The sequence below is a fragment of the Lutzomyia longipalpis genome, chromosome 2, assembly GCF_024334085.1.
Source record: "Lutzomyia longipalpis isolate SR_M1_2022 chromosome 2, ASM2433408v1".
Taxonomy (NCBI): Eukaryota; Metazoa; Arthropoda; class Insecta; order Diptera; family Psychodidae; genus Lutzomyia; species Lutzomyia longipalpis.
Window position 1 is genome coordinate 26,499,994 of NC_074708.1, and position 14,248 is coordinate 26,514,241.

Here is a 14,248-nt window from a genome sequence, read left to right on the forward strand (position 1 = left end):
AAAACGACATTGCTTCTGAATTTAAAAATATTATATAGGATAAAACGGAGAAATATTGATGGAATGAATACAAAAATAAAGCTTAAAAGCTGAGATTTTATTCCCTTCAATTGCATAAATTTGATTAGCTCTTATCGTTTGATTCTAAAATTATTTTGTAATTAAGATTTTAATAATAATAGAAGGAGAATAAAATGCATAAAAAGGAAGTCAATTTATCTAAAATTAAGGCTTTGGAGCCTTTGGAGCTCTTCCTTAAACCCTCTCAGTCTTCCCAATGCAAGCAAATGCTTGAAAAAAAAAATTCATTTCAAATGACAAAAACTTAAATCATTTCAAAAAAGCTTTTCAAATGCCATTCCCGAGACTTTCAGCATTTTTTCCTCCTTTTTGTTTTTATTCCTCATTCAACCTGAAAGTAATTTACCAGATTGCAGAATTTCAACTAGATTTTGGCTGCACCATGTGTCAAGTTGGGCCAAAAAGTCCCAGAATGTGAGAAACTCCTCAATTTTCTTCCCCCCCCCCCAACTTGAGGATATTTTTTCAAGGACAAAATTTATGTCCGGGACTCGGTAAAAATTCTGCCATCGATGGCCCTCAAGTAGTTTTCACTAAATCAACCGCAGAGATCCGCAAGCTACGATGGAACTTTCTGCAACTCAAGAGGGCCCATTGAGAATTTTTTACCCCAAAGGGATTTTATAGAAGAAGGGTTGCACGTCACACACAGCTGCACGTTTCGGTTGGGGTAATTTACGAAAAGTGCTTACAAAAGCAAAATTAAATGATGGAAATATTTTAGTATATATTGCACCACTTAATTTCACTTTTCACCCTTTGCAAATCGATCGGGTTAATTTAATGCAAACCACCCCCATTGGATGAAAGTTTTAGCAGCTTTTATGGTATACACGGGGGTGGTGGTGTAATTTAAATCTCGTCTTTTATTCCAGGGATTATGTGAGGCAAAAAGAGAGTTTTGTATGTGTGTGGGAGATAGGAGAAAATTGAGCATTAGAAGATCGTCTAAGAAAATAGTTTTATATACATCCTAATGTTGTTAGATAAGAAAATTGTGTGGAAAGAAGTGAGTTGAAAGGCAATGTCTTTTCTCCTTGGGGCCATACGAGGTAAACTTAATGGATACTAACACCTTCAATGGCCTAGAAAGAACTTCCGTGTGCCACAGTCTCTTCATCCATCCTACAGACTAGGTGGCGACTGTAAGCATGGCAGAAAAAAAGTACTACCTAAATATCCATACAATAAAGTTTACGGGTGAAAGGGGAAACTGTGTGGGCTTCATAATTAGGTTTAAAGCTCTTCACTCACTCTCTGCATGGAAGTCACAAATTTTGACAACATTATCACCATTAAGAGTCGTTCAGACGGTTCATCTTCGCCACCCTCGCTAAGCACCCCGTCAAATTCGATAAAATGTCACGCTCTTAAAGGTGATGCCCTCCGGAAAAAGGCACATCCCCAATTTTTTCTGCTGCTGTTGTTGCTTGCAAAATAGAAAAGGGGCCAAAAGGTCACCCCATGTTCCACCGAAAAAAAACCCTTCATGAAAAAAAACTAAAGAGCCTGTATCTGGCAATTTATATCAGATGGATGCTCTTGTTTTCTCTTGAAATGCGATGGGGTGAAAGGCACACACACGAAAAAAAATTGGAGAGGATCGGAGTGGTGAGCGGTGAAAAAGGAGAATTTTATCTATAAATTAAATGACAGCATTACATTACATATTATACAACTGCGACATGTCTAAAAGCTATTGTATTTTCTTGCAATCCAGAGCACTGAATGTTTGGCAAAAGGATGCACATGCGCCCCGTACCCCATGGATGCTGAAATTGGTCTCGCATTGAGAAATTGTACGTTTTTACTATACAAAATGCACCCTCCCTGGCTGGGCCTATATTTTCCCGGAGCTTTTCCTCTCCCTCTCTCTACATACTTAAATTTTACTCAACATTTTCCATTTATTTCCCGTACATGGGAGAATTTTTTTTCTCTAATATAAATTCCTTTCGGTTTTCACGATTGTTATATACATACGTGAGAGCCCCAACCCCCCAAACACCCCTTCCCCCCATCATGCACAGAGGCGTGCCACCCTATTGTGCCTTCTCTTGTTCCTCTTCCTCGCACACAGCCTCTTTTATGCAAATTCTGCAACTCTGTCATTTTTTTTTACAAGAGGGAGCACCCAGCGACAGGGAGAGATTATTGATTAAAAATTTTTCTCCCCGAAAATTGCATAAAATATTCAAAAGGAAAAAAAAGCGAGATTCTTCAGAAGTGCAGAACCAATTCTCTGGTACTTTTTTGTTCAGTGTAAATTTTCACACTAATGTGCCATCAGAGACAGAAGTTTAAAAGGAGATTTAAAGAGAGAATGAAAAAAAAAATGTCTGAGAAGAAAATCACACAGAAGTGCCCCACGGAAATTTTCACTTCTTTTGATGGAGAATATCATTAATCAAAGCTATGAGGGGTAGGTGGGTGTTTGTCATAATTGCAAGCACAATGCAATAGGAGATAATGTGACAAGTAAACTAAGAAAGACAACGACAAAACATGCAGATTAATTGTATTAAATGTGAGAAAGAAAAGCTTTGCACGCTGTGGAAATATTAATTATTTCGTCGTTTTGACACAGAGGGACAGAGACTGGTTGAAAATGGATGAATTTTCTTTTAGGGGTGGTTAATATTTCTCTCTTAATTGGCATGGGGTTGATTGAAAAAAATTCTTGGGCTTTCTGAATGAGCTTTAATTATTTTCCGGAAAAGCTCTTTCCCAATGTCTCAAACTAAAATTTCTATTTATTTGAAAACTAATTAAAAACTAAACTTCTGCAGACACATAGTATGTGTTGATGATGGAATTGAGTTTATACAAAAAGAATAATTGAAATCATTAAAATCACGCTTCAGTGGAAATGCCTTTCTCTTCGCGTAGAGCAACTTTTCATCACTATTGCTTTCCAGGAAAAGTTTTTGAAATAAGAGGAATTCTTTGATGATGGCCGCGCGCGCTTGGCATGAATCTGGGGGAGAGATGCGAAGGATTCAAAAATTCTAACCACATAAAACTTCAATTTTGAATTTAGTTCAAGGTGTGAATTTTCTCGGAGCTTCATGAATGTTTCATGGAAAATCCCACATCGCACGGGGAGAGTTATACCTACAATGCAACTACCATTGGCGCATGCAGAGACTTTTCTCGTGGGAAGCTATACACACCGTACCACCCCATATACACAGTGTTTGTTTTCCCAGGAGTCAATGTAAGCGGTACTTAAGACGAAAACTTGCGCTTTGAGCCTCGCACCCTCCCACACCCCCCTCCCCTCCCCCCCAACCACAGCCACCCAAAACCGTTCCTTGAGTTTGCACAGTCTTTTCAATTTGATGTATCTCCTTTCAGCACCAGTCACATTATATTGGTTCATTGTGGGTTCTATCGAAAATAGAGTCAAAAAGTGGGATCATTCGGGGTGTTTTTGGGCCAATAGCACCCTCCATCACTCCTCAACCCCCTCATTTTTGGGCGGTTGGTGAAAATTGAGAGCGACACCAAAGGCAGAAAAAAAACTTGTTGAAAATACTTTAGAATGGGGAAAGAGAATGTAATTCACACACAGTGTCGAGTTTCTTGACAAAACAGAGATTTTGCGCAAATATGCCAGTACGCTGCGGGGGTTGGTGCGAGGGGTTTTGTCGGTGGGGGTGTGGGTTGGATGGCAAGGAGATGAATGAGCCAAAAAGTAGGAATTTGCCGTGTCACCAATAAATAACACATATTGTATGATATGTGTTCGATTTGTTGGCAGTGTCCAAGGAGAATCATTTTCTTCCACAAACCTCCTTCCTCCTTTTTTTCTTCTTCTTCTTGAGAGGGTAGATCTCTCTGTGAAAAATTCCCATCACGTTCACTTTTTCGTTTCGGTGTTTTTTTATTAGCTCCCAGTCTTGGGCATTGGCGGTGTGTGATTGAGTGAAAATTCATATCAAGGATCGCATCGTGATTTTCCTATATGTGGATTTTAATAAATTATGTGAACTGCACCAACTCATAAATTATCATTGGGGCTCCAGTGCGCGCCATCCTCCGATGCGCTGTACGTGAAGGCTTTCACCACCCGCAAGCATAACTCGCCCTTTCTGTTAGCACTTTCACATTTGAGGAGGGACGGGGGTGCTTTTGAGGGAGGGGTGGTGGATGTATTTAGTGGCTGTTAGTGGCAGTTTTTGCGGAAGCTCTTCACATGTCTTCACACACCCACCGAACATGAGAAAGTTCACCCGACCGATGGTACCTGTCTTGAGCACACACCGTCGCACCCAGGCTTGAAAATTTAAATTTTTAATGCAAACACCGAATAATTTAACAATTTGGCACATTCCTCCCGCATCATATTCCAACATTTCGTCTTTTTCTTTCTTCCTTTTTTCCCTTTTCTTTTTTTCCTTACACACCCAATCGACATTTTGCAGTAAAAGTTTAATCATACCCACCCCCATCCATCGTACATTTTGTGCTCTAAATTATTGCAACACTTCCTCCTTTCGAATGTAAATTCAGATTGAGTTCCTGAAAATGTGCCAAACCCATTGCTGTGCTTTTTCCTTGAAACAATGCAAGGAGCAGAAAAAAATTAAGATAGAATACGGAGTTTTTTTTACGGTAGTGATGGTGTCATGAGAAATGCAAAAGTAAGTATTTTTCTTTCAAAGAAATTAAATTGCAAAATATTAAATTAGATCATGGTGGGGAAGCTTCGATAAAAAACCATTTTTTTCCACTTCCTCAGCCAATTTTTCTGTGCATTATATCATGTGGTGAGTTTGTGGTTAAAAAATAGAATTTTAATTGTATAAATGTGATTTTGTGGTTAATATAATTGAGGATTTTTTTAAAGTTTCATAAATACTCTTTATTATTATTTTAAAGTTCAACGAATTTTACAAAATATTCTTTAAAATAAAATTCAGAGAAAATGCCATATAAGCTACATAAATATTTAAATAGAAGTATTTATACATAACAAAATTTGCAAATAGCCGAAAATGGGATTATTCCATTTCTATATATACAATTTGGAATGTATAATAGAAGATTTAAGCAAATTGTGAGATTTGCAGATATAGCAAAAACAGTTTTAATAAAAGGAAATTAGTTTGGAAAATACTTTGAATTTATAGAATTAAACGATTTAGGGTATTTCTGAAACTATGGTTAAACTTTTCTTTTATTTAAATGAATTTATAAAGCTTTAGGAAAATTCAATGTGACGTTTGGCATAAATAAATAAAAGAATATAGAATTTTTGAGATTTATAGGTCTTAAGAATTTTAAATCTTTTTTTTATAGAATTAAAGAAATATTTTAAAGTAATGGAGGATAATTTAGAAGATTAACAAAAAAAATTATTTTAAATTATAAAATTCAAAAATATTTGAAGGATTTGTGATAATACAGTAGAAGTCCACATCAACGAACAATCGGATGTACTACTCTCGCGCATTATTTTTAATACGCGAGAGTAGTACATCCGATTGTTCGTTGATGAGGACTTCAACTGTAATAAGATTTTGAGGACTTAAGAAATAAATTAAATTTGTTGTTGTTTTTTTACAGAACCTTAAAGCTAAAAGCATGTAGAAATTTAATGAATTTTTGATTAGGGATCATCAAAAAATTTTAAGGATTTGTAGGACTTACAGTATTTGAGGTATTTGCAAGATTTTTTTTTATTTTAACAAAATATTTGTTTTATTTTGCAGACTTTAAGGTATTTTAGAAAAATAAAAAGATATTTTATTATTTTAAAAATTCATTAAATATTTTGAAGTAATTATGGGAATTATAGGATTTGAGAACTTCACTCTTTTGGCTCTTTAAATGTTTATTAATTTTAATAAAATTCAGAGAATTTTCACGAGCTCAATCAATAAGCGGGTAATGAGGAGTAAATTCACTTTGTGAGCCAACATGCACAAAAAAAATATGCTAATGAGGACATTTTCTTGTACAGGTGTCGGACAATAAATCAAATTGCGATGAAAAAACCTTTGTAATTTAATAACACTGATTTGCGGTGTCACCCTTAATTTTCACCCAAAGTATAATATTCTCTTGTAATTTTCAATTTTGATGGGTAAAGCTTATGAGATTAAAACCCGCCCACAACATGGTTTTGGTTGGAGGGAAGGTGTGGCGGAAGAATGAGATAAATTGCACAGACTTAACTTTCTTCCTCCCGTAAAATGCCAACCCATATTTTTCCTTACTTACTTAATCCGCTTTATTAATCGACGTGGGAGAAAGTTTTTACGTGTCAGAATGAATCCCAACGCTGTGGAATATTTCATGCTCTTCACTACCTCACTATTTTATGATCATTTCCGTGTCACTGCCAACCTTTTTTTTCCCACATCTTCTGCACAGATAAAAGTGGACGATGCTTGTGGCGTTTGGGGCAGAAAAAAAGAGGAAGACTGTAAATTAGGACTGAAGGAAGGACTTCTTGGTGCGGTGGGTTTTCCAACAAGAGTAGAGAAAAGGCTTGTGCGGAATATAAAAAAAACCAACGAAAAAGAAGAAACTCTCAAAATCCCCGAAACATTCCCCCATATATGGGAGGAGGAGGGGGCGGAGGTTGAATGTAATTAAATTCTTTGGGGAAGTTGGAGGGCGCACGAGAGTGCCAAGAATTTTCCACTGCATTTACTTTTGCAGACATTTGTTTAGAAAATTACAGTTGAAACTCCGCTGTGCTGAATTTCCACTCGCAGAATTTTCATTATTCTAATAAGACATGCTCTCTCTTTGCCCCACACCCAGTCACCCCCAACCTTTTTCTGCAACCGAAAAAGGAAGCAAAATTTTAAGTTACACTTCTTGTTTCTTGTGGCAATTTCACAAAAGTAAAAGGGATGTATTTTATCATTTCCATTCCGCATGAACTCCCCAGTTATGGTGTGGATGAGATGGAAAAATAACCATGTCTGAGAATGTTATTTGTTTTAAACTAAAATATTGGTGTAGTTTTGCAAAAAGGGAACGAAGAGCTTTGTCTCTCTCTCTCTCTCTATGTATATTTGCAAAAGGGATGAAAACTCTCAGGGAAAGTGTGGTGGTTGTTTGTTTGTGGAAAATTCACTGCGAAACAAGGCGGGTTTCTGGTTGCAATTTCCTGATTATTGCCACAAGTTTTTGGAGAGTTTTCCGAGTTTAGACTAAATAAATTTAGAGACTGATTTACGAATGGAAAATATTCTGAAAATTTGGAAAATGGACTACACTCGTTGGGGCTTCTGCTGTATTCTATGGGGGTGGTGGTAATTGGGGAATTTTGAGTGAACTCGGAAAGAATTTCAGACACTTCTAAAAGAGAGAAGAGATCCATCAAACGGGTACTTCAACTTTATTTCAATTGTTAACAATTGTTAAGCAAGTACCTGTATAGACAGAAGGTTTTTAATTAATTTTTGAGACTCTCGTTGATGCAAATAGAATAATAATTATTAAAATTTGGTCAAAGAAAATGTTTAAGAACTTCCGAGGCTAAATTTTCTAGACGATTTTGGGTTTTGAAGAATTTAAATAAAATCCTGGGAACATCTGAGTTAAAAAAAGAATGTTTATGAACAAAAAAAGAGTTTGTTTCTTTTATTCTCATCAAGAACAGAATGATTGAATAAGGTTTAGAGACATTTTATATAGCAAAAAAGCTCTTCATAAAGAAAAATTTCATTGCAGTAACAACGCTAAAAATAAACTTTTCTCATACAAAAGATTTTACTTTAGAAAAACATCACTCAGGGTCCAAATTTAGGCCATCTTTTCTTTTATCCATTCAACCTCAATTTAAAATTTTTGGCAAGAAGTCTTTAACAGAAAAAGATCAATAGTTTCAATTCAGATTTCTGGGATCTTTCCCTCTCTTTTGACTTGCCCAAAAAAGCTTCAATTCAAATAAAACTTCTCTCAAGCCTAAAGCCACAAAAGTTCCACTCAATTGAACCGATATAGGCAGAGAATTAGAAGTTTTTGGCTGGCGGTTATTGTGAATTATATCAGTGGAATTTTGCTCTATCGTTAGCTTCCACCTGCATCGGACGCCTAAAGGGGCAACCATAATTCTCTTGGTTGAAATGCCTTTGACTTCAACCGAAATAACTTTTTGCACTCCTCAACCCATCCCCTCCAAAGGAAGGCAGAAGAAATAAATTCTCAAAGCAAAATGCATAAATGTTTCGTACAGCATTCAATAGGAAAACTTATCGGAGTTGATATTTCCTGCAGTTTGTGGGAGTTTCCTCGTTGGGTGGGAGAAGGGGTGCTTCGTGCAAATAACTATATGAATATTGAGGATGAGGGGTGGATAGTGGAAGTCTGTGTGGATAAATATTTTCATTGAGGATTCTCACAGATTTCGCTGTGGGGGCGAAGAAATACTTTCATATGGAATTTCTGCATGAACTATGTGGTTGTTCATGAGCGGACTTTGCAACAAGATTGGAAACTTTTGTTAGAACACACATACTCCACTGTCTTCCTCATGTATGATACAAGAGGGGTTGAGGGATGTGAGGGGTTGGTGGAAGCAAACAAACCATTTCATGTATGAAGCTTGAGCGCAATTTGATTATGATAGATACTATACGCAAAATTGAAATAAGGCTCACTGCATATGGGGTATGGCATTAATTTTTAATCTCATGCCAGTGGAATCCGTATCTTTGGATTATGCCGCCCCAGGCACCCAACACCCCCATCGGGCAGTGCCGCCACAGCAAGCCATCACCCTGCAGCAACCCCATGCTGAATATCATCCTCAATATCTATGTGAGTGTCGTTTCACCACAAAACACCCGAGTTTGCGATATGTGTCTCCTGATATTGTTGAGCAATATAAGCTTTTAGTTTTATGTGCGGTCTCTCCCACCCCCTCGCATTGCGGTCTGTGATTTCCTCGCGGCTGTTCACAATGGTGCAATTTTCCTTAGGCTTTCCCACCACCATACAAATATGATTGTCCCTTTAAAAAACACTTCAGGCAAATTCCGCGAAGTTACAATTTCTTCCTCTTTTTTTTCTTCTCCTTCCTTCTTTATATGACAAGAGAAGACAGCAAGAAAGGAAAGAGAAAGAGATGAAAATCACCATCTGCTTCTGATTACTTTCCCCATCGTTTCCCCCAAAATAAAATTCATGAGCTTTGGATTTCTTCTGCAATATCCGATACTTTCTTTTCCTCCATTCGATGCGCCATCCATGAGCACTAAAATAAACTCTTTCGTAGCAGATTTTTGTGGTCAACCATTTGGGGGAGCTGTTTTTTGAAAGGGGGCTTCTTTTCCATTCAAAATTTTATGAATTTCACATGGTTAGATAGTTAAGGAGAAAGAGTGGAGTAGAATCATACATACATACATAGTATTCCACCCCTGAATCTTATATTTGAACTAAACAACTCCACGTTCTATGGACAATTTTCAATTTCTTCCCAATTTTCCAATTTTCTCCAAGAAAAAAGGAAAGGGAACTGTTTTGCTACAAATTTTATTATATACCCCTCCCCATCTGCAATATCTACTTCAATGATATTTTTTACGGGCTAGAAAAAAAATGAATGGCAAATGTGGCAATTTTATCTTTAAATCTTTTATGAAATATCTGATGCATCCCCCTTCCATTAAATATACATAATTGAAAGTACCATCAAGTCTAAAATGCAAATGTGAATGAAAAAAAAACATTTTCAATTTTAAATTCATTTAAAAAAAGTATAACAAACATTATGAAAAGAGCTTTAGATAAAAAAGCTCATAAAAATCAAAATTAAAGTGATTTAAATAAAGCTTTTGCTACATTTTTAAACCAAAAAATTTGAAGAGAATTTTAAAGCCAGAAAATTCTTTAATTATGCTATTATTTAGGACTTTTTCCTCGTTACAATTTCCTTTTTAAAAGTAGTTGATATTCTTCAAATTATACGAATGAAAAAACTTTCAAGAGATGGTTTGTTGATTCGCATAGTTTTAATTTCAAAAAGGGAAAAGGGATCTGTTGTGCCAATGTAAAGGACTTAAAAAAAAACATTCCGATTGAATAAATCTTTTAGAGACTTTTGCGGTGTGGGCAAAAAAAAGGAACATGTTGAAAAGTTTTAGAACAGAAAGTGGGAAAGCATTGAGTGGTTGTTTATCAATGTTGCAGAATTCACAGGAAATTCAACCCCCGAAGGTGAGGTCATGCAGAATTAAGGTTAAAGTTCCTATTTGAGTGAGTGTAATGGTGAGTGAAAAGATTTTTATTGTTGATAGTAAAAACTAACCTGTCGGCAGGGAGAGGAGTAGTCCCACAGCTACGAGGGATGCAGTTGGCATGGGTAGGAACACTTGCCAAAAATAGTGCTGCATCATTGATGGCATCAACTTGAACAAGAATGAATACATTGTATTGGCGTTTTCTCTACTTTTTTTTTCTTTCTCAGGACAACACACAAATTCTTTGGTAAAAAGTATACAAATAATGGTTGAATGAATATTTAAAAAAAATTCTCCTTCTTTTCCTCTCGTCAAGACGTTTAACGTTTTTCTTTATTTATTTATCAATGGTTGGATTTTTTTTAGTTTTATTTTATTTTATAGATTTATTATTCTTTTTTTATAAAACTCTGAGGTTTCCAGACTCTCTCTGCATTTTGCAGACTCCTGGTTTTAATTTATCGTGTTTGTTTTTAAAATGCACAACACTGGATTAATCACATTATAATTCCTCCTTTCCTCGCTTGTTTTTAAATAAATTTTTGTTTAATGCGGTGATTAACGACTTTTCAGTGTATTTAATAGCGCTAATTGTTTAGTGGGTGTTTTATGTTTTTTAATTAAATTACATTATGTTATTTACATTTGAACATGTTTAATCTTCTTTTTAAAGAAATTTCTCATTATCAGTTCATTGGGTGTCTCATTTATCATGCTTGTTATTTTGTTCTTTTTGTCTGTCTTCTTGTGTTTTTTTTATTTATGTATTATACTTCTTCTTTTATTTTAAACTCCTTATCCTCGTCCTTTTCGCATCCAGTTTAGCCAATTTCTTATTTAGCCAGCTTGTGTTATATAAAACAAATTCTTATTTAGCATGCAGAGAAATTATATATAATGCCTGTGAAGGGCGGGGGCGGGTTTAACTCAATTTAAGAATGGTTTCAAATTTAAATAGCTAATTTGTTTTACGTCCCTCACCCACTCCCAAAAAAAGTTCTTGGTTCCACACACCCTCCTCAAACAGAAACGTCATCCCACCCCCAAGGGGCTAAGGGTATTTATTTCTTACAATTTAACCGTGAATTGTTATCCTAACAAGTGGTTTATTGTGTCAGTTGGAGTGTGTCGGAGGGGAATAATTAGAGAAATGGAAACAAGGCGAAATTCGATAAACATGTAAAAAGGAGAGTGAAACTCATTTAATTTGATGAAATTTCCGCATCCGGTTTCACAAAAAACCCTCCCCCATATACAAACTTTTCGGTGGGCCACACAGGGCGCCTTTTCTGTGGGCTGTGAGCTGAATACTTGTAAATCCTAATGGAAGTTTGTCTATATAAGACGCTCTCGGCACGGTGGATGCTATATAGTCGTGCCTACGGTGTGTGCAAAAAATATTGAGACATTCTAAAGATTTTTTTGGATGATATTTTATTGAACTTTTTCAATATATATTTTTAAAAATTACTTTAAAATTTAGAGGGCTCAAAATAATGTTTTAATAGCTTCGTATAATTATTTTATTTTAAATAAAAAATAACAAAATATATAAAATAAAGTTAAAAGCTTCTACTGAATTATTATAACTCAATTGACGATGTAATGGTATAGGTAGTTATTTTTTAATTAATCGAATGTGATTTTAAATGTTTATAAAAATGAATTTAATTAAGTGACTGAATACCTATAAATTGAATTAATAATTAAGTTGGCAGTGAAAAAGCTTTTAATTGAAAAAATCTCGTACTAAAAGCACGTTTTTTTTGAATCCTTATTTTATACAGGGTGAGCTGAAAAGTTTTTTCTTTGATTATTTAAAAAAAATCTTAAAAACAAAATGAAAAATGAAAAATTTTTCCTATTTTATTATTTAACATGTAATTTTCTTATTTAAAAAAAATCATTATGTTTTTCAATTTATTGCTCCTATAATTTTATATGGTTGTTGAAGAATTTTATTCCATTAATAAAACTCTTTAATCTCAACCATAGATTCACTATAATTTAAAGAAATTAAAAATTAAAAAGAAATAAAAGCACAAATTGTCTCAAAATATCTTCCACACACTGTATTTAGTGAATGAGAGCAGAAAATGTTTGGGAAGAGGAATAACTAACCTCAGGCAGTCAAAATTAGAATCATCTCGTGAGGGTGTGCGTAAAAGTGTTTACTCAAGGCTCGGGTATGGTTTTCGGGAGGGAAGAGATATCAAAAAGCTCATGGCAATTTGCTTAAGATTGAAAGTTCCCAATAAAGTTCGCCTTTCTCGTTTTTTTTCTTTTCTTTTCTTTTTACAATCTCGCCTTGAGCATTAAATCCGCAGTGTCAATTCGAAGGGACATTCGCGCGTTTGATGTGTTTTTTTTTTCAGTGTGGATTTTATGCGGGTTCTTTTTTCGTCAAACGTATGTCTCAATTCTCACGCTCTTTTACCGGCTGTGTTATCCAAACAGTACTCTGTCCATTCTCACAACCTCCGCCAAACTGCCAATTACTAATGATGGCACTCGTTTCGGTGGCATCCTTCACAGTGATCCATCGTGCTGAAAAGTGGTTGCGGTCAGCCCCCCTTTTTAGGCAATAATACCGTCGTGCCGCCCACCACCCCAAATGTCGCGGAATTCGATGGTTCCTACAGAGAGCCTGTCCGTTTTCCCAACCAATTCCGCTTAATTGTTTTCCAATTTCAATTGCATTTGCATTTTTTGACGTGCTCTCTCCCCACTCTTTCCACTCTCCTCCCCCGATGTTACTCCACCAAACACTTGACTATATAGAGCTCTCAAATGCAGCACCGATTCTTTGTCTGCCGATGGCTTTTCCCCCCGCAGCACTGTGTTGGAAAGCTTTTATCTCGCCGTTGCAGCAATGCGTCCGATTTTAACTCCTATATATGTGTATGTATTATCGTATAATATCACAATTCTAGTGTGTATTGTTTTATGCAAAAGGGAATGCTGAAAATGGCACTATGCCCTCATCGTGTTGACGAGAAACCATCACAATTTATTTGATTTTTTTCGCGGTGCAGAAGGTTCTTTTTTGCCGATGAATTTTCCGCGTTTTTCCAGGCAAAAAAAACTATATGTATTTGAGAAAAACCCCGATGGAAATTCTCAAAGAGAGAGAGGGTTCTATTTTTTCTTGCTGCTTAAGGAGTAGATTTTTCGCGATTCCTGGCACATTATTTTTGATGTTTTTTTTTTAAATTTATTTTTTCGTGTGAAAATTCCTCCTTCCGGGGGAGAGTGAGTTCCTTTCTCTGTCCTTGACAAAACACACAAACTATATATTATTTAAACAGCGTGACGACCGTACACGAACTAGATAACGTAGAGAACTGAACTGACTGTCTGCGGAGCGATGCAAAAGGGAAAAATTGAAAAGGCCACCCCTGAGCACTTCAACCCCCGCGCGCACGGAGTTCCAGAGGGTTGTGTGTGTATGTGTGGGTCTGGGGTAGGGAAAGAACCCCATAGCCCGTACGGTCCTCCTGCTCCAGCAGCCCTATTGGGCCCCAATCGGGGTGGCAGCATTCGTCTCTGTCTCATGTGCTCCACAATCTCCTCTGAGAGAACTCCACCGCTCTCCGTGGAACATCAGCTGCAGTTATTGCGCGCGCACACGGCTATTCTGCCGAACTAACATTCCTTCCTCTCCCACTTTGGGCCCCAATATTACAACACATTCGCAGAAATTAAATACCATATATCACTCCCGCAGAATGTACGTATACCTGACTTTTCTAAACTTCATTCCCCGAAGCACCCACGCCACCCCCATACTATTGAATCCCATTCACACGGCTTTATCGCTAAGACAACCCCACACTCAGCAAACTCTTTCCCCATTACCTACCCCACCTTCCCGCAATTCCTTCTCAATTAAATATTAACCACGCCGCGTTCAATTGATATGCAATAAAATGCCGCGCGCGAGAAAGCTCCAATCGTGC

General features: G+C 36.3%; 1 protein-coding gene across 5 annotated transcripts in view; it reads right to left on the reverse strand.

The window, feature by feature from the left end:
• The window catches only part of LOC129789886 (neuronal acetylcholine receptor subunit alpha-7-like), a 43,486-nt gene extending 29,827 nt beyond the window's left edge, over positions 1–13,659 (reverse strand). Inside the window, exons 1-2 of one of the 5 annotated variants that reach the window (XM_055827004.1) lie at positions 12,727–13,659; positions 10,358–10,457 (exon numbers count right to left, since the gene is read on the reverse strand). In XM_055827004.1, coding sequence (XP_055682979.1) covers positions 10,358–10,454 — 97 coding nt within the window. In that variant the 5' untranslated portion in view covers positions 10,455–10,457; positions 12,727–13,659. Of the gene's footprint in view, positions 1–10,357 lie in introns of all 5 variants that reach the window. The other 4 variants (XM_055827001.1, XM_055827003.1, XM_055827002.1 and 1 more) reach the window with 4 other exon arrangements.
• Positions 13,660–14,248: the final 589 nt, after the last annotated feature.